Consider the following 20,447-nt stretch of genomic DNA (forward strand, 5'->3'; position numbering starts at 1 on the left):
GTTCGTGTCTGGCGGCCAGAAGAGTGGATATCCAATGAGGAACTCGATCGTCGATGTCATCCATCGACAGCCGATAGCAATTGGAGAACGTATAGGTGGAAGTGGATCCCACATACCTTGAGGAACGTAGCGAACGGAATCTGTGGAGCAGCACTCGACTGGAATCCACAAGGACAACGAAGAAGAGGTAAACTCAGAGGTTCATGGCGACGCAGCCTATCCGATCAGATGATTCTAACAAAAATATTACAGAATAGTGGCTCCAGTTGATTTTTCTATCAAAGTGTGTCATAAATGTGATAGCAAAATTTGCGACACAGAAAATTCGTGCTGCTACTTATATCACGCTTTGTTTATTTTGGTTATAAAGCAGGGCAGAATGCTGGTTTTTGTAATCAGAATTTGATATAATTGTAATAAACTTAGAGCGGATTTGGTTACAAGTTTTGTTATTTTCACTACCAGCGACATTAAGTTTATAACAAAACGCAAAGGAGATTTTGTTATAAAAAACTAGTTACTAGTAACTACTAGGTATTTAGAACTCATCCTGTTATAAATTTGTTCGTTTCATTTGATCAGGTAGTCAGCGACATCCGAGCTGTTGACGAAAACCTGTACTGCTGTCATTTTATCTGACTCACTGCGAATATACGTTGTCTTCGCGGGTTCGTGTTGGTTCGAATGGTTTCAAAAAATGTCGTCCTACATCGATATCGATAACTTTTCGTTATATCGTTAACTTTGATCACTGAAAATAACGTACTTAAACCATATATGTATTTCAAGTGACAGTGTAATGATTTTGTTTTAAAATTAAATTGTTATTTGTGCAACGTTTTACAGGTTAAATGCAATAACAAAAACAACTTACAAAAAATCGTTTGATATCGATATTAGCTGCGTATACGTCATAAACGAATAAAATGCAAACAACTCAGATTGAAATAATACGTATATTCGTTTGTAAGTCAGGTAAGACAGTAGCGACCGATGAAAGCCGATGGGTTATCGTCGGCAGTGGTGAACTCTGATTTCATCCCTTTGTTCTACCAAACCGATGGACATGGACGAATAAGTAAGTAGGGGAACAAGGAGCCAGACGATCACCCGTGGCAAAAGTGCCATTCTACAGTTTTCCATGAAAACGACGAAGAATTTTAATACGGTTATTTTTTATGGTTTCTAAAGTGTCTTACAATAACCATAAGAAAATTCATCGATAAAAATAATCTAAAATTAAAATGATTTTGAAATCTTACTTTTTGAAAATTGCACAAAATGATAATGACTATGCCAAAAACAAACATACTGAAATCTTATTTATCTTTATGTGTACTATCTTTGGTCTAACACATTAACTAGACCTAATTTCTATAGATAGAAGTTAAAATTCAACATTTCTCTACTTGTGGTCATTTTCCCCACCATAGTGGCACTTTCCCCGCTCCTATTAATATCGAGCGAAAAAACATTTGAAATAAAAACGTTATTTTTTTCTATATTTATATTATTTTGATATTGAACTCTGGTAAACTGGCTGGTAAATGGCTGAATAATGCGTACCGTCGGTGCCTTGTGCACGTGTAGGCATAAAATAGACCCTACAGTGGTCCATAGCCTGTTATTCAGCAACTCCTATTCCTACCTCCTCGAGGTACCAGCCGGGATACGAGCAACTTTGGTGGAGATCGGGTAACCAACCCCGGTGGAAGCCAAGGTCGTATGCTGACAGGAAAGGAGGGCTCTTTCGTTGGCCCTCCGGCGAAACAGGGGCTGATGTAGCAGGCTTTGCAAGCCGGCACAACGAAAAATACTAAAGCACGGAACGAAGAACAAATATATTCTTACTGGAACTTACTGGACTATGGATTGGAAACTCGGGACGTGGAACTGCCGATCTCACAACTTCCAAGGGAGCACTCGAGTGCTCTCCGACGTATTGAAGAGCCGCAAGTTCGACGTCGTAGCGCTGCAGGAGGTGTGCTGGAAAAGCTCAACGGTACGTACGTTCAGAGATGGACATACCATCTACCAGCGCTGCGGCAACACACACGAGCTGGGTACAGCTTTCATAGTGATGAGCGAGATGCGGAAACGGGTGATTGGGTGGTGGCCAATCAATCCTCGAATGTGCAGGTTGAGGATCAAGGGCCGATTCTTCAACATAAGCATCATCAACGTGCACAGCCCTCACCTCGGAAGTACCGATGACGACAAGGATGAATTCTACGCGCAGTTGGAGAGTGAATACGACCGCTGCCCAAAACATGATATCAAGATCGTCATTGGGGATTTCAATGCTCAGGTCGGCCAGGAGGAGGAATACAAACCGGTGATTGGAAGGTTCAGTGCACACCAGCGAACCAATGAAATGGGCCTAAGACTTATCGACTTTGCCGCCTCCAAGAATATGGCCGTACGTAGTACCTTTTTCCAGCACAGAATCCACCATAAGTACACCTGGAGGTCACCAAATCAGACAGAATCACAGATCGACCACGTTTTGATCGACAGTCGGCACTTCTCAGACATTATCGACGTCAGATCCTATCGAAGCGCTTACCTTGACTCGGACCACTAGCTAGTGATGGTTAAGATGCGCCCAAGACTCTCCGTTGTGAACAACATTCGGTACCGACGCCAGCCTCGGTTAAATCTCGCGCGGCTGAAGCAGCCAGACGTCGCCGCAAACTACGCGCATTCACTCGAAGCTGCGCTGCCGGAAGAGGACGAGCTGGACGAAGGGCTCGAGGACTGTTGGAACACTATCAAAACAGCCATCAGCAGTGTAGCGGAGAGCTCCATCGGGCATGTGGCCCGGAATCAGCGGAACGATTGGTTTGACGATGAATGTAGGAGGGTGATGGATGAGGAGAACGCTGCGCGGGCGGCCAAGATGCGCAGTGCCACACGTCCGAACGTGGAAAGACACAAACAGAAGAAGATGCAGCGAAACCAAATCTTTCGGGAGAAAAAGCGCAACCTGGAAGAGCAGGAATATGCAGAGTTGGAGCGGCTGCATCGTTCTCAGGAAACGCGGAAGTTCTACCAGAAACTGAACGGATCCCGCAAAGGCTTTGTGCCGCGAGCCGAAATGTGTCGGGATAAGACTGGCAGTATTCTGACGGACGATCGTGAGGTGACAGATAGGTGGAAGCAGCACTTCGACGAACACCTGAATGGCGCCCAGGCGGAAAACCATGGCGGCGGGGGAAGCGATTTCGACGGTGCAGCAAACGGGGAAGAGGTGCCAGCCCCAACGATAGACGAAGTTAAGGAGGCCATCATGCAGCTAAAGAACAACAAGTCAGCTGGAAAAGGTGGCATCGGAGCGGAGCTTATTAAAATAGGATCAGAAAAGCTGGCCGTTTGTCTGCACCGACTAATTGTTAGAATACTACCGACTAATTGTTGGGATACGGAACAGCTACCGGAGGAGTGGAAAGATAGGGTTATCTGCCCGATCTATAAAAAGGGCGACAAGTTGGACTGTGAGAACTATCGAGCGATCACCGTTCTCAATGTCGCCTATAAAGTGCTGTCCCAAATCATTTTCCGCCGTCTATCACCAATTGCGAATAGATTTGTGGGAACTTATCAAGCCGGCTTCGTCGAAGGTCGGTCTACAACAGATCAAATATTTACACTGCGGCAAATCCTCCAAAAGGGCCGTGAATACAGAGTTCCCACGCATCATTTATTCGTTGACTTCAAAGCCGCATATGATACCATCGACCGGAAAGAGCTATGGAAAATCATGGACGAGAACAGCTTCCCCAGGAAGCTCATCAAACTGATTAAATCTACGATAGATGGTACACAGTGCTGTGTTCGGATTTCGGGTGGATTGTCAAGTTCATTCGAATCACACAGAGGGCTTCGTCAAGGTGATGGTCTTTCATGCCTGCTGTTCAACATAGCGCTACAAGGTGTTATGAACCGAGCGGATATCAACACGCGGGGCACGATATTCAACAAATCTAGTCAATTCGTCTGCTTTGCCGATGACATGGATATTATCGGCAGAACATCTGTGGCGGTGGCTGAACAGTACACCAGACTAAAGCGCGAAGCAGAAAAGATTGGGTTAAAGGTAAATACGTCTAAAATAAAGTACATGCTGGCCAGCGGAACCGAGGCCGAACGACACCGGTTGAGCAGTAGTATATTGATCGACGGCGATGAGTTTGAGGTAGTCGATGAATTTGTCTACCTTGGCTCACTGGTAACGGCGGACAATGATACCAGCCGTGAGATTTGGAGGCGTATTATCAGCGGAAGTCGTGCTTACTATGGGCTCCACAAGCAATTGCGGTCCCCGTACAAAGTGCACCCTGTACAAGACGCTTATTAGACCGGTTGTTCTCTACGGTCATGAAACATGGCCATTGCTCGAGGAGGACCTGCGAGTGCTCGGAGTTTTCGAACGACGAGTGCTAAGAAGATGGTTAGACCAGGCGGAGCGAGATCTGGCGGAGAGTACTCGGTGTCCGAGGAATTGGAGAGCGGTAGCCCTCAACTGAGTTACATGGAGAAATTTTGTTCAACAGGCTTTGTCTTAGGACGGCAAGCCACCTAAATAAAATAAAAAATAAATAATGATATTGAACTCACTGAAACTGTTTAGATTATACCCTCATCTAAGTTTTAGGCCGTTTCAGGTTGAATTCAATTGGGTTTGCCCGTAATTAATTAAAAAAAAGTTAAGGTGTCCTTTATGCCCCGGCTCTCCCTATTGTGTATGTTGCCTGAACCTTAATTCACCAACATTTTCGGTCAACTTATCGGTACGTGTATGAGTACCTTAAGATCCGACTTACCTGCAGACAAAATGGAACTGTTCACAAATTTGAGTAACTTAAACTTGTACTGTAAACAGAGTTATAATCAATCATAATTTGTGCAAGTACTACACAATTTTCGGTTCAATAACACTCAGTTTTGAGCTAAATGTTACTCATTAACGAGCTTCTGCGTTGAACTCTTAAAAAGAGTAAGAGTGAGTCGAAATAGTGTATGGAGAATTACGCAGAGTTTTAGTTGTTCCACTTTGTGTGAGCCAAATTTGACGAGCGTGTAGAAACGAAATGCTGTCAAAAAATCCCAAATTCGACCACTCTGTTATATCTGAAAATATCAGTAAAGCTTTAAACGCCATCTAGGGCATCCACCATTGCTGAACAGAAAATCCTAATCACCATCATTAAACGGTCCTTCTCAAGGCCAGTAAATTATCTCAGAAGGGTTAGTAAAATATTCAAAATCATGCTACAAATATATTAACGTAGCCTTACGTTAACCGTGCGGTCGTGCTTTGTATACAACGCCTCTGATCTTTTTCAAGATTTCCAAGCTGGGGTTCTCTTAATGTGAATTATTGCTACAGATTTCCACGTCTTGTCCAACCCTAAATGTACTATAAACACCATTTCTTTCGTTACTTTCTTCTACCGTTTCTTTTGTCTATTGTAAAGATTACCGTTATAAAAAATGTATTCACAATTCCTTCCTTCTTCGTACACAAGGAGTGGTAAGCTGTGTACGTTATATGTTATATGCAGACAATTTGGCATCAACTTTTCAAAAGTGCCGATCTGCAAAATGTAAACTCGGTTTATTTCCCTACACACTTAAATGAGTTTACCCGTAAATTGGTTGAATTTAGTTAAATTGCTCAAAATGCCCTTATAGTGTACAAATTCAGATTTTGAGTAGTTTTTCAACCAAAAAATTGGTAGTAGAACTAGAAAATGCGTTATTTGTCACAGAGAATAATTCAATTATCGGTAGCAAGTAGCCAAAATTGGTTGAATTTATTGCCCAAAATTTGAGTTTGTACACTTTAAGAACATTTTGACTATTTACGGGTAGAATCATTTAAGAGTGTAGGCTAGTCTAGCAGAAAGTAACTCTCACTCGGTTTGTTTACATTTTGCAGATTGGCCCTTTTGAAAAGTTGGTGTCGAATTATTAATGGTTGCTGACTATCAAATTCTGAATTTCTGTCCACGTTGAGTTTTTTCTACCCATTTTTGGTAGTAATCTATTCAGATAGCCAACATAAAATTTTTAAGCGAAAAGTATTGTTGATGGTATCTACATACGTTTTAATTGAAATTCGTGAATAAAACTTTACGCAAGTCTCAATCCGTATAAAAAATTAACAGCACTTTTGGCAATAATCATTATTATATAATAATTTGGTATAACTTTACTTTGAAATTCAAAGCATCGAAAAGCTATTTAGCCTTTTGCGTGTCTGTATTTAACACCGTGTCCAAATTGAGGCAATATCATGCAGTTTTTCTGAGACGAGAACACAAAATCAAAAAATAAATACAGCAAGCTAGTTATAACGATGATTTAATGGCTTCGAAATTAAAACAAAAAGGTTCAACAGCAAACAATAAATTACAGAAAATCGGATGACATGACTCTTGCATTCACAGATTGCACCAAATTGTTCATTTCAGTGAGGTGATGAAAGGTTCCAGCAAAAAGATCAGCTCCACTTGGCCTTCAACTTCCATCTTATCCTGTGCCATAGCTTCCTTGGCTGGCAGGGTACCGGATCCAATGGCAAACATGATATCGTCTTCCATGATTAGAGTTGCCTCAGCGTCGGCATCTGACTCGGATAACTTTACGTTCTTCAGATCCAAAATCCAGCTTTTGACTACTTTGCCGCCCTGAGTGATCTTAAATTTGTACACGTGCTCCACCTGCCGGTTGCTCGGGTCTACACTCTCCAACCTTTTGGAGATTTTGGCGAACACTGCGTCAGACTTCAGAGACATTTTGGAGGCGCTGGTTGGTTGGATCTAAAATTATCGTAATAATACACTCAATTTATTTGCTAACTTCACTTCATTGACGGATACCTACATATGCTAAAGCTGGACAACTTTGAACTGATGCCTGGCGTTGATTTGCCGATTCTTTTTAAACCTCGTGTAATCTTCGCAAGGGGCCAGCTTATCATTGCGAACGCAGCTTAATTCGTTAGATTAATATACAATAAGGTCTGGGTGCTGCATTTGTTGCTGTGTCGTATACGTTAGCATTTATATCTTCAGCAGCGTTGGCAATTTCATGTGCCATATTTTTGATAGCTGTGCTATAAATATATGTAGGTATATAACGATTCGGTTGCAGTTACCGGCTTAAATCATACACGCTGTATTGATAGAAAACGAATTAACAAGCTATAATAAACATAGTTAAAGTAGTCATCTCTGAAAAAATGGTAATGGTAGTAATTTATCATATTTATATGTACAATTTTTTTTGTATGTGTTAAAAATGTGGTTTCAATCATATTTATGGTTGTTCTGCTCACAAACTAAAATTTCATTTTGTTTCCAACTGAATTCTACAATTGAAATAAAAATGTTTTTTGTTACATCGGTGTTAAGTTCTTATTGAAAATTTATTATTTTTTATTTTTACCCTTTTGCCTAGCAACTCTGGTTATATAACTTATAATATATAATTTACTTTTTTCTGCACTCAAAATAGAACGTTTTAGTTGAAATTACTGAACGACGTACCTATTTTTTATAAATATACACGCTGTTTTTATCAAATTAATCCAAGAAATATGTGCGCAATTTGCGCATATAAAAAAAATGAAAATTTTTTAAATATTCAAATTAAAATAAACTCCCCTTATCTGAATGAGATTACATTCATATTATCGGGAGCTCACGGTACTGACTCAGTAACCAACAAGAATTGCCCCTTTTTTCACAATTGAAGATAGAACTAACAAAAGGGCGAATGTCGCAAGCGTAAACAAACCGAGTGAGAGTTGATTTTCCTATGCTGGCCCAGCAAAAAATAACTCTCACTCGTTTTGTTTACATTTGCGACATTCGCCCTTTTGTTAATTCTATCTAGAATTTTTTTGTAAATAGAAAAGTCCACTTATTTTGTTATCCGTTTTGAATGTGACGGAGTAAATTTGCCGATCACTCGGAGTAAATATTTAGTGCTTGAAATTTTGAGCTGTGATTTAAACAACTTATACTTACTTTTGAGGAAGTTGGGCTGCTCGTACACAAGGTTTAATAAATATAAAATTAGTTTTTTTATAAACAGTTGCGCTCCATTGATAATAGACGAAAGAAAATCTTGTATATGATGAAGTGATGTTCCGTATGTCGTATTGACATTCGAACATAATCATTTGTTTTATTAACACTAAACATACCGTCTTCACTCTATGAATATTTTTCGCTAGCAGACCAGAATTGCCGCGATTATATACAGATTAGCGTTAATATTTTTCGTGAAAAAAGACAAATAGTAGAGCAGCAAACTTCGCATTATGTTTTAAATATATTTTCTAATAAAAGTAGTTAAGATGAATAGTGTAATAACGATGTGAAAATGAACCAAAAAAGCAAGGGGTTTAGTATTAAGGGGGGACCCTACTCTGAAAAATCGGAAAAAACGAGTTTTTTTGTTTTGCATTTTCGAGACGCTTACACCTTCCGAAATGTCATTCCAAAAGGATTTTTTAATATCTGATCTCGTTGAAAACTTACGGCAAATATTGTGGAGTCACCTCAAGGGAAGTCCATTGTTGTGCGAAACTTGGAACGCGTTTTCCCCGAAACCATGTTTCTTTAGCAGGCGGTACGTGTATCTCAGAATTTAGTGGACCGATTGGGCTGAAATTTTTTTTCAGCATGTAAAAATGAATAATCTAAATTGTTACGTAGCCGTTTTTTGATATCTTAATTTTTCAATTTTTTGTGAGCTTTTATTTGTCGATTTTTGAAGAAAAAACACCTTTCTTTTGGAAAAATTGCCGCCATTTTGGTAATTTTTCGAATTTTCAAAAACCGCTATGTAACAATTTAGGTATTAACCTAAAGCTTCAAAATCATCCTTGAAATCCGTTCTACGATACTCCGTTGGTTCCCGGCACATACTGCCAGCAACGAACTATTTTCTAGAGGGCACGTCGCACACCTGCCACCAGCATAATAATCACTATTCTGGTATCCAAATAATTCAAAATATATCTTCAAGCTATATTAACCAATAACCAAAATACCCCAGCACTTAACTATAATTCTAGCATCTGAAATTTTTTTACGAAAACTTATTATTCTTCGGTCTTCCAGAGTAGGGCCCCCCCTTAAAAAAATAAGTTCCGAAATATTTTATCTGTAAAATGTAAAATTTATCATAAATACTCGCTAATATAATTCCGTTAAGAATCTCGAAACAAGGTATGCATCATGTTTAATTATATAAATATATATATTTCCAATTCTTATGTTCATATATGAAGAAATTACATTTCCTTCATTAAGATGTTGTAACTACGGCTCAAAAAGTACCTGTAACAACGGTTAATTACCTAGAAACATTTATTTCATTCGCTTCAAAGTAGCCATCGTTAGAAGTCAGTGCTTTTCGTAAACTTTTTGCATTTTGTGTATGATATTTTACTCCTTTCCGCGAATTTTCCTTTATGATTCTACCACAGAGAACAGACATCCAAGCGAAAGGTCCCCACTTGGATAAAACTTATGTCAAATTAGTTGGGAAACTATAGTGATGGTGTCGCTAAAGGCGCATGAAATTCTATACTAAACTCACAACAGCTAGCTTCTGGCACTAGCATAACGCTTATAGTCCATATATACTAGCGCCAGAGGAGCCAAAGGTTGTCAGTGTGCAAATCAAAAGAATCATTTAGTTGGGAAACTATAGTGGTGGTGACGCTAGCATATTAGGTGATTTTAATTTGATTTTTATCCAAGAATTCCCAAAAAATTTGTTCTTGAATGGATGTCTGTTCTCTGTGATTCTACTATTCTATGTGTTACCGATGATGAATCAGTGAATTTTCATCACTACAATGCTCGGCCATATGCTGCTGTACAGGTTAGGAAACAGGAACACTAGGAGAATACGGGTAGGAAAGTTTAATTTCACCCGCCATATACGCAAGACTTGGTGCCGTCGCTGTCAAACTTCCATTTCATTCGATACTAAACTCATTACAATTGATTCGTATGATTTTCTCCTGAAAACATTGATTACAAAAGCATGCAGTTAATATTTGCAGCATTTTGTGTGCTTTACATTTCTTGGCCATCTTTTATCGAGAAATTACCAGTACCTTCCAGCTGAGATTCTTAGATTTTTTTAGTAGATTAGAATCATAGCTAATTTTTACAACTAGAGAAAACTGAAATAAGAGAATGGCTAAAACAAAACAAACGACACTCATCGATAATAGAAATTCTAGCAAAACTAGTGCCGATGACAAGTATGACAAGTACTCGCGTGCTGCTGAGTTACGCTGGCCATTCTCTCATTCCAGTTTGTGTTTAGTTACAACGATAGTTGATTTAAAATTTGTAGCTTTACAGAATAACGAGAACCATGCTGTATTTGCACTTATCTATTCCTGAAATCGTATCAGTCAAATAAACGGTAAATCCGTCGTTATTGATTAAAAACAAGAGAAAGTTACAAAAGATTACCAATCTCACTGTTACATCACAAAGATTTGATTAACTCTTTACCATCCATTACTATTTTTAGGGCTAATAATTAATATGATACAGTATGTAATAGAGAGTTTATTCGATTATCTATTAGAATGTTACAATACATAAATTGAACATGCCTTATGATATAAAAATATTTTAAAACTGAAAGAGTCGATTCTTAAAATTGCAAACCATTCATCGGTTCATCGTACCGATAAGGGTTTTTTTTATCAATAACCAACTCATATCAGGTAAGCTACCGTGAGCTGTTACAAAAACCGAACAAAATAATTATTTTTCAACCAAAAGAAACGGATGTCGTGAACGGTAGCACCCAATCGGATAGAACCTAGTTTATCTTTCGTCTTTAAAGCAGACTAAAAAATAAAGAGCAACAATAGGCATGCTTACCATGCCTACTTTTTCAATTAAAGCATGTTATGCAATGTGTTTGTATCAATAGTAACGATGTGCCTGCCATGTATTAACCACAGACAAACAGACGAGACACTCACGTTAATTCCATCGTCCATTCAACAACCACTTATTTTTCAAAAAAGCATGTTTCGCGACATGGCCACACAACGGCGCTCAAGTGTTGCTTCGAGTTTTCAGTATAAAACAATACAAATGTAAAAAACCCTGCAAATGTAAAAAACCTGCAGTACAAAACCCTGCAAATGCAAGCTACTCCGCAACATGCATAACAGAGAGCGCTAGTGTGCAAGCAAAACGTGTAGGACGATGGTTTTTGAAGAATTTTCTTCTAAGTGTTATGTCAGTTCGTCAGTGTATTAACATTCGTTGGAACTAACTCTAGTGCCCATTGCAAAATATAGCTTTATAGGTTTATGATTGAACTTTTTTTGCACCCGACATATTTTTTTAATCAAAATGTGGTTCCCGCAAATTTAGTATTTGTTTTGTATAATTTAGCTACATGATAAAACGGGGTTTTGAAATCTAAACTCTCAAACTTTTTTTTTATTTTGATCGAGTGGAAGTGGAATTCCTGACTATTATATTTAGTCGACCGCTCGGGCTCAGTTAACTTCGAAGTACAACGCTGGTCTAACATGCCAATCGTGGTAGGTTTGAATCTCGGTTAGGCGCCCTGTATTCTAAAGGCCGGCTACGAAGTATGTCAATAAAAAATTGTCAAGTCTTATAAGAAGACGTTTGAGAGGGTAATTTGCATTTTTAATGGGATTGATTTTCTAATAGAAAATATTTATGAGTATCACAAGAATTGCAAAAAATGAGGCGCCATGGCATCGTGTACAAGATGCTCAGTTGTAAGATTAGGCGGGTGATATATGAGAAGCAATAAATTCTACAACTCTTAAAAATGGTCTCAAATTTGCAAATGTTGACCGATTTGGCTGAAATTTTGACCAAAGTCCTAGGATTGAATATAAAACAAGTGATGTTGAGCTTAGGAATGTGGGTCATTTTTAAGGCCACATTAAGGACCTCTAAAGTGAGAAAAATTTTAATTTTTTAGTTAAATTTCATATTTAATTGAAAAAATCTCGTCTAACTTTTGTAGAACCATAGTGAATGTATATATATCCAGAAAGCTTATCCTCTAAGCTTTCCAAAAATGTATAAAAAACTTAAAATTGCTTGGAAAATTATTGAGTTATTCATGATAGTATGTACACCTAGCCAAAAAACATTTTTTTGGAATAACTTGAAATTTTGGGGGTGTTAGGAAGATTTCATATGTGTTTTTATGATGTACTAGGTGTGACTAACAACGTACACTAGGTCACTTGCAAAGTATATTTAAAAAAAAGTTTTGTCACAACGTGTTATTGGCCGAGCCCACTCTGGAACATACCACATAAAGATGACGATGGGAAAAACATGGTGTTCTCAGATCAACTCCACACTGTTTGAATGATTGCCCCTGTGACTCAAATAGAGTCGGTCAACAACACTTAGCACTAACGATCGAACACTTGACAAATCTACAGCTACGAGCATTGCAAATTAGTGTTTCATATTCTGATTTTTTCTGTGGTACGGATAAATTGTTACAATCATGTGGGCGTTACTCTCCCCTTCCTGTCAGCAACCTCTGATCATCAACACCCCTTTTTGTCCCACCGTCACTTATGGGAGAACCGTCCAAACATTTCGGAGCCTTCCCCCTGTTACCCTCCACCCCATTTTGTCAACTCACTCAGTTCTAAATCCCTTATATCAAGGAACATGTGTGCCAAGTTTGATGAATAACCGTCCAGGCATTTCCGAGTTATGGCCTCCCCATGTTACAACCCCCCTTTTGTTTCTCCCCCTTTTGTCAAACCCTGGTGCTGATTCCCTGATGTCATGGAATATGTGTGCCAAGTTTAATAAAGAACGGTGATGGCGTTTCGGAGTTATGGCCTCCCCCCTATTAGGGGCCCTCCTCTCCTATCAGGGAACCTCTACCCCTCGGTTTTGTAGACCCCCCAGTGTTGATTCTCTTATGTCAAAGAACATGTGTACCAAGTTTGATGAATAACCGTCCAGGCATTTCGAAGTTATGACCTCCCTCTGTTACGAAGCCCCCCCCTTTATTTCGTAGCTTTGGCCCCCCCAATTAGTTCTCCTCCCCCCTTTGTCAACCCCCGTGCTAATTCCCTGATGTCAAGGAACATGTGTGCCAAGTTTGATAAAGAACGGCCAAGGCGTTTCGGAGTTATGGCCTCCCCCCTCTTTTAGGGAACCTCCCCCCTATCAGGGAACCTCCCTGCCACGTTTCTGTTAACCCCCTGTTGACGAGCCTCTCGTTGCGGCGAAAAAGTGAACAACGTACCTTTCCATTGCGAGCAAATACAACGGAATGATAATTCAATGCATACAAATGTAAACAAACCGATCATTAGTCAGCAAGAAGTAAAGTGCGCTAACATTAGAACACAGTAAATTATCAACGTTTTTGGTTTATAAATTATCAAGAGTTTATAGCAGTAGCAGTCGATCAATAGGATCAGTTTAGTTTGACAAATTGTAATAAAATTCGCAGTTGAAGATAATACAAACTTACAAATAAATACTTACCGTTATGCTGTAGTTGCTGGTCCACATACCAGAAGTGCATATACTCATTATAAATCAATATACTCACCTGTAGATTGCCGCGTTGTCGCCGAGACCAATAAGACAAAAACCTGTAAATAGAAACACTGAAAATGTAAGATACAGTTACATACTTACCTGATAAACTCAATTGTAATTATAATTAAAATATATTACAGCTTTGTAGCTGCTAAGTATAAGCAACTGACAAAACAGTGTTTGAGTATCCGCAACACCCCCCGTGCTGATTCTCTTATGCCAAGGAACAATTATGCCAAGTTTGATGAATAACCGTTCTGGCAGTTCGGAGTTCTGGCCTCCCCCTGTTACGAACCTCCCCCGTTGTCAACCCCCCCAGTGCTGATTCTCTTATATCAAGGAACCTTTGTGCCAAGTTCGATGGAGATCGGTCAAGGCGTTCTGGAGTTATGGTGGAACATACAAACATACAAACATACAAACATACAAACATACAAACATACAAACATACAAACATACAAACATACAAACATACAAACATACAAACATACAAACATACAAACATACAAACATACAAACATACAAACATACAAACATACAAACATACAAACATACAAACATACAAACATACAAACATACAAACATACAAACATACAAACATACAAACATACAAACATACAAACATACAAACATACAAACATACAAACATACAAACATACAAACATACAAACATACAAACATACAAACATACAAACATACAAACATACAAACATACAAACATACAAACATACAAACATACAAACATACAAACATTCAAGCATACAAACATACAAACATACAAACATACAAACATACAAACATACAAACATACAAACATACAAACATATAAACATACAAACATACAAACATACAAACATACAAACATACCAACATACCAACATACAAACATACAAACATACAAACATACAAACATACAAACATACAAACATACAAACATACCAACATACCAACATACAAACATACTCACGCTCACTTTTATATATATATAAATTTTTAAATGTTTAAATTGGATCCTAATTTCGACACCAAGTGGACCAATTTTGCCACGTTGGAAAAATCTCATTTGTGTGGTTTTTAATGTCAAAATGTTCAACGAATTCTTCATATTTACTTACTTAGGTGACTTGCCGTCCTAAGACAAAGCCTGTTGAACAAAATTTCTCCATGTAACTCGGTTGAAGGCTACCGCTCTCCAATTCCTCAGACACCGAGTACTCTCCGCCAGATCTCGCTCCACCTGGTCTAACCATCTTGCTCGCTGCGCTCCTGGTCGTCTTGTTCCTACCGGGTTTGAGGCGAACACCGTCTTTGCAGGGTAGTTGTCCGGCATTCTTGCAACATGCCCTGCCCATCGTATCCGTCCAGCTTTAGCCACCTTCTGGATACTTCGCGATACTGGTTCGCTATAGAGCTGTGCGAGTTCATGGTTCATCCTCCGCCTCCATACTCCGTTTTCCTGTACGCCGCCGAAGATCGTTCTTAGCACTCGTCGTTCGAAAACCCCGAGCACTCGCAGGTCCTCCGAACGAATTCTTCATAGTCTTAATAAATCTAGTCTATACCTATAAAGAAGGATTTCTGTCTGTCTGTCTGTCTGTCTGTCTGTCTGTCTGTCTGTCTGTCTGTCCGTATGTTCCTTATAGAATCGAAAACTACTGAACCAATCGGCATGAAAATATGCATGTAGAGGTTTTTCGGGGCCAGAAAAGGTTTTAGTGATGGTTAGAAACCCCTCCCCCCACTAAGAGGGGGGGCTCCCATACAAATGAAACACAAAGTTCTGCATAACTCGACAACTAATCAAGCAAATAGAACAAAATTTGGCATGTGGGTGTTTTCGGTGACAAGAATTTATTCTATGGTAAATTGAGACCCCTCCCCTCTTTATAAGGGGAATTATAACTCCTCTCTTCTTTAAAAGGGGGGGCTTCCATACAAATGTCCTCATAACTCGAGAACTAATCAAGCAAATGGAACCAAATTTGGCATGTGAAGGTTTTCGAGGGCAAGAATATTTTCTATAGCAAATTAGGACTCCTCCCCACTTTAAGAGGGGGGGCTCCTGTACCAAAGAAACACAATTTTCCTCATAACTCGAGAAGTAATTAAGCAAATGGAACCAAATTTGGCATGTGGGTGTTTTTGGAGACAAAATTTTTTTCTATGATGCATTAGGACCCCTCGCCGTTTTAGGAGGGGGGGATCCTATACACATGAAATACAAATTTCCTCATAACTGAAGAACTAATCAAGCAAATGGAACAAAATTTGGCATGTGAAAGTTTTCCAGGGCAAGAATATTTTCTATGGTAAATAAGGACCCCTCTCCACTTTAAGAGGGGGGGGCTCCTATACAAACGAAATACAAATTTCCTCATAACTCGAGAACTAATCAAGCAAATGGAACAAAATTTGGCATGTGGGTGTTTTTGGAGACAAAATTTTTTTCTATGATGAATTGGGACCCCTCCCCACTTTAGGAAGGGGAGCTCCTATACAAATGAAATACAAATTTCCTCATAACTCGAGAGCTAATCAAGCAAATGGAACCAAATTTGGCACGTGGGTGTTTTTGGAGACAAATTTTTTTTCTATGATGAATTGGGACCCCTACCCACTTTAGGAGGGGGGGGGGGGCTCCTACACAAATGAAATTCAAATTTCCTCATAACTCGAGAACTAATCAAGCAAATAGAACCAAATTTGGCATGTGGAGGTTTCTGGAGGCAAAAATATTTTCTATGGTGAATTAGGACCCCTCCCAACTTTAAGAGGGGGTGCTTCTACACAAATGAAATACAAATTTCCTCATAATTCGAGAACTAATCAAGCAAATGGAACCATATTTGGCATGTGGGTGTTTTTGGAGGCAACCATTTTTTCTATGATGAATTAGGACCCCTTACCTTTTTAAGAGGGGGGGCTCTCATACAAACGAAATACAAATTTCCTCATAACTCTAGAACTAATCAAGTAAATGGAACCAAATTTATCATGTGGGTGTTTTTGTAGGCAAGAATATTTTCTATGGTATATTTTCTATGGATTTCCCCACTTTAAGAGGGGGGGGGGGCTCCTATACAAATGAAAAACAAATTTCCTCATAACTCGAGAACTAATCAAGCAAATGGAACCAAATTTGACATGTAAGTGGTTTTGGACGCAAGATTTTTTTCTATGGTGAATTGAGACCTCTCTTCTTTAGAAAGCGAGTTATGGCCCATCTCCCCTTTAAGAGGGTGAGCTTCCATACAAATGAAATGCAAATTTCCTCTTATCTCGAGAACTAATCAATCAAATGGAACCAAATTTGGCATGTGGGAGTTTTAGATGGCAGAAATTTTTTCTATGGTGAATTACAACCCCTTCCCCTTTTAAGAGGGGAGCTCCCATACAAATGAAATTCAAATTTCCTTATAACTTGAGAACTAATCAAGCAAATGGAACCAAATTTGGCATGTGGGAGATTTTGGAGTCTTGAATTTATTTTACGATAGTTAGAGACCTCTCACCCCTGTGGTAGGGGGATATGGACTCTCATACAAATAAAACAGAAATTTTTGCGAAACTCAAAAACTAATCGAACTCGAGAAATTCGAGACTCTTCCATAAAACATTAGTCAATACAAGACCACAAAAACTATCTATAGTAACACTAGATCATTCAGGACGAGACGGTCGCGAGTGTTGCCGGTGACCCGCCGTCGGAAGCGCCGCCCACTGGGGGGCTTGCAAAACTCGAGATTGTGACAAAGATCATCCGAGATTCATGATTTATGTACAACACAGGTTAATTTGTGGCAATACGAAGTTTGTCGGGTCAGCTAGTTGATAAATAAATGTTACTTTATTTTCAAGATTGATTTTTTCAAAAGCAAAAAAAAAATCACTCAATAACCGGTGCTGCGAAAAACGCATTAAAAACGAAAGAAATTTTTCAATCTTATTCCTTGGCATGCAAAGCGATAGCATTTTTGTCAAAGCTCCAAAATGAATTCTAAATATTTTGATCCGTATTAAGACCATTCATAAATTTAAAAAAATATTAAGTATCAAAGCACGTTGAAAAGATTTTCTATTTTAGTCATCAATTTTTATGCAGAAAAAGTACCCAGGTAACCAATAAGCAATACCATAAGCAGTAAATCAATCGTTTATTAGTATATCTGGCGTTTTATAGAGCACACTGCTGTATATTAGCTTTTTGACTGCGTAGCTGTTGTAAATTAGCATGCAAAATTCTATTTTAAATCTTCTTGTCGGCAATAAGCTGGTAACAAGCATTGCCAGGATTATAAGAGGGTTAGCTGTAAAGTAGCTGTATATTTTGCCAAAGTAGCATTTAAGTAGCAATTAAGGTGACTTAAATGCTTATTGGCTTGCCTGTAAATAGCATTGGTAATGCTTATTGGTTACCTGGGGAGAAATAGCTATGTAAAACTCCTGTAAAATTTCCTAAAGCCTCAATTGCAGTTCATAAATATCCCGATTTGCCTATTTAACACTTCCTCTAATTTTGAAAAGGGGTTTTTATTTTGCTGGACATTTCTCTGTCAATATATTACTTGTGCTCTCTTTGGCGTTAAAAAAAATACTGATAAAGCCCTGAAGCTGCCTGGAATGTGCAATGAGTGTTACTGACATATTATTTAGGTAGTCGCCGGTAGCATGTTACCGGCACAGAGAGAAAGTGGAATTCTGTTGTTAGTTTCCCGTATGGGATGAGTAGTCAGTTGTGGAAATAGTGAACGGCAGGATATCACAGTCGCAACCACAACGAACATTGAATGGATTATTGGAGATACATAGCCCGCCAGAAGCAAGGTATTGTTACACGGGAAATCTTTTCGTGGAAATTACCATTTCGCAGGGGTGGTCCTCTCCTTACTCGCTGTCGCTCGTCAGTAGACCTAGGAAAACAAGCAAAACCTAGATAGAGGTGAAATCTGCGGGCTGGCTACCCCCTCGCAGTGGCCGGCGTTTCCGACGGCGGGTCGTCGGTAACACTCACGGGCTGCGGCCGTCTCGCCCTAAATGATCTAGTATTACTATAGATAGTGTTTGTGGTCTTGTTATTGACTAATGTTTTATGGAAGAGTCAAAAATTTCTCGAATTCGATTAGTTTTTGAGTTAAGCAAAAATTTCTGTTTTATTTTTATGAGAGTTGTTATCCCCCTACCACAGGGGTGAGGGGTCTCAAACCATCATAAAAAATCCTGCCTCCAAAACCTCCCACATGCCGAATTTGGTTCCATTTGCTTGATTAATTCAAGAGTTATGAGGAAATTTGTATTTCATTTGTATGGGAGCCCTCCCTTTCTAAAAAGGAGAGGTGTCCTAATTCATCGTAGAAAAAATTCTTGCCTCCAAAAACATCCGCTTGCCAAATTTGGTTCCTTTTGATTGATTAGTTATCAAGTTATGAGGAAATTTGTATTTCATTTGTATGAGAGCCTCCCCTTCTAAAGTGGGGAGGGGTTATAATTCCCCTCCTAAATAGAGGAGGGGTCTCAATTCACCATAGAAAAAACTCTTGTCTCTAAAACACCCACATGCCAAGTTTTGTGCCATTTGCTTGATTGGTTCTGGAGTGATGAGGAAATTTGTATTTCATTTGTATGGGAGCCCCCTTTCCTAAAAAGGAGAGAGGGTTTAATTCATCATAGAAAAAATTCTTGCCTCCAAAAACACCTACCTGCCAAATATGTTTCTTTTTGATTGATTACTTTTCGACTTATGATGAAATTTGTATTTCATTTGTATAGGAGCCACCCCTCCTAAACAGGGAGGGGTCCTAATTCACCATAGAAAAAATTCTTGTCTCCAAAAACACCCACATGCCAAATTTTGTTCCATTTGCGTGATAAGTTCTCGAGTTATGCAGAAATTTGTGTTTCATTTGTATGGGAGCTCCCCCTCTTAGTGAGGGGAGGGGTCTCTAACCATCATAAGAACCTTCCCTGGCCCAAAAAACTCAGTAAAACCCCAAAAAACCCTGGCTCAGTAGTTTTCGATTCTTAAAGGAACATACCGAAAGACAGACAGGAATCCATTTTTATAGGTATAGATTTAATGAGGCTTTCAACCGCTAATTGGTTCGTCTCAAATATTTGTTGAATTTAACTAATTCGGCAGATAATTTTTTAAGTGTGCCAAAAATATGCAAAAAGCACCTCCTCGACATCTCTATCTTGGTCTACAGAGTTTGACACAATAAGATGGACTCCTCGATGTTGTACCTTATTGATCTTCTATGAAAGGATTCCCCGTCCAGTGTTTTTGACGTTTCAGATTCAGTCACAGACAGATGGCGACGTGCCAGGAGGTCGGAAGAAAGGCTTTGGTTTCATCAAACTGGCGAAATATGGATCGTTTACCCTACTGTGTTTGGAAACGGGATGAGACTGAGATAAAAATGCATTACAATTTTGATTGTTTTTTTACCCACCCGAAGTTGTACTTTGGTGTGGGCATGAGTTCATAACTTTTGGCCGTACACCTGTGAATGATAAGTAAAATTAAAATTTTAAGCTCCTTCCCTGGGTAGCGTAATGATTACACTCAAGTCGCTTTTTACGCGCAGGATACGCCCGCGTAAATCAAAACCGCGTGAAAAAAACCGCGTAAATTCCGAAAAGCGCGTAAAAAACCGCGTAAATTCCAAAAACCGCGTAAATTCCGAAAACCGCGTAAAAAAAACCAAAATTTCGCGTAAAAAAAACTTTGTGGATCTCAACACTACGCGAAAAAATAGACGTTTTAAACACATCCGCGTAAATTCCGAAAACCGCGTAAAAAAAACCGCGTAAATTCCGAAA

At 39.0% G+C, this 20,447-nt stretch overlaps 1 protein-coding gene across 1 annotated transcript; it reads right to left on the minus strand.

Moving 5' to 3' along the window:
- Window positions 1-6,467: 6,467 nt before the first annotated feature.
- Window positions 6,468-6,800, minus strand: LOC128732551 (uncharacterized). The gene has a single exon (XM_053825823.1). The coding sequence runs from the start codon at window positions 6,798-6,800 to the stop codon at window positions 6,468-6,470; it is 333 nt and encodes a 110-aa protein (XP_053681798.1).
- Between the last annotated feature and the right edge of the window lie 13,647 nt (window positions 6,801-20,447).

The sequence above is a fragment of the Sabethes cyaneus genome, chromosome 1 (assembly GCF_943734655.1).
Source record: "Sabethes cyaneus chromosome 1, idSabCyanKW18_F2, whole genome shotgun sequence".
Lineage (NCBI taxonomy): Eukaryota > Metazoa > Arthropoda > Insecta > Diptera > Culicidae > Sabethes > Sabethes cyaneus.

What these genes read in the sequence shown, in the direction of transcription:
- LOC128732551 (XM_053825823.1), bottom strand. Translation starts at nt 6,800, where the DNA reads ATGTCTCTGAAGTCTGACGCAGTGTTCGCCAAAATCTCCAAAAGGTTG.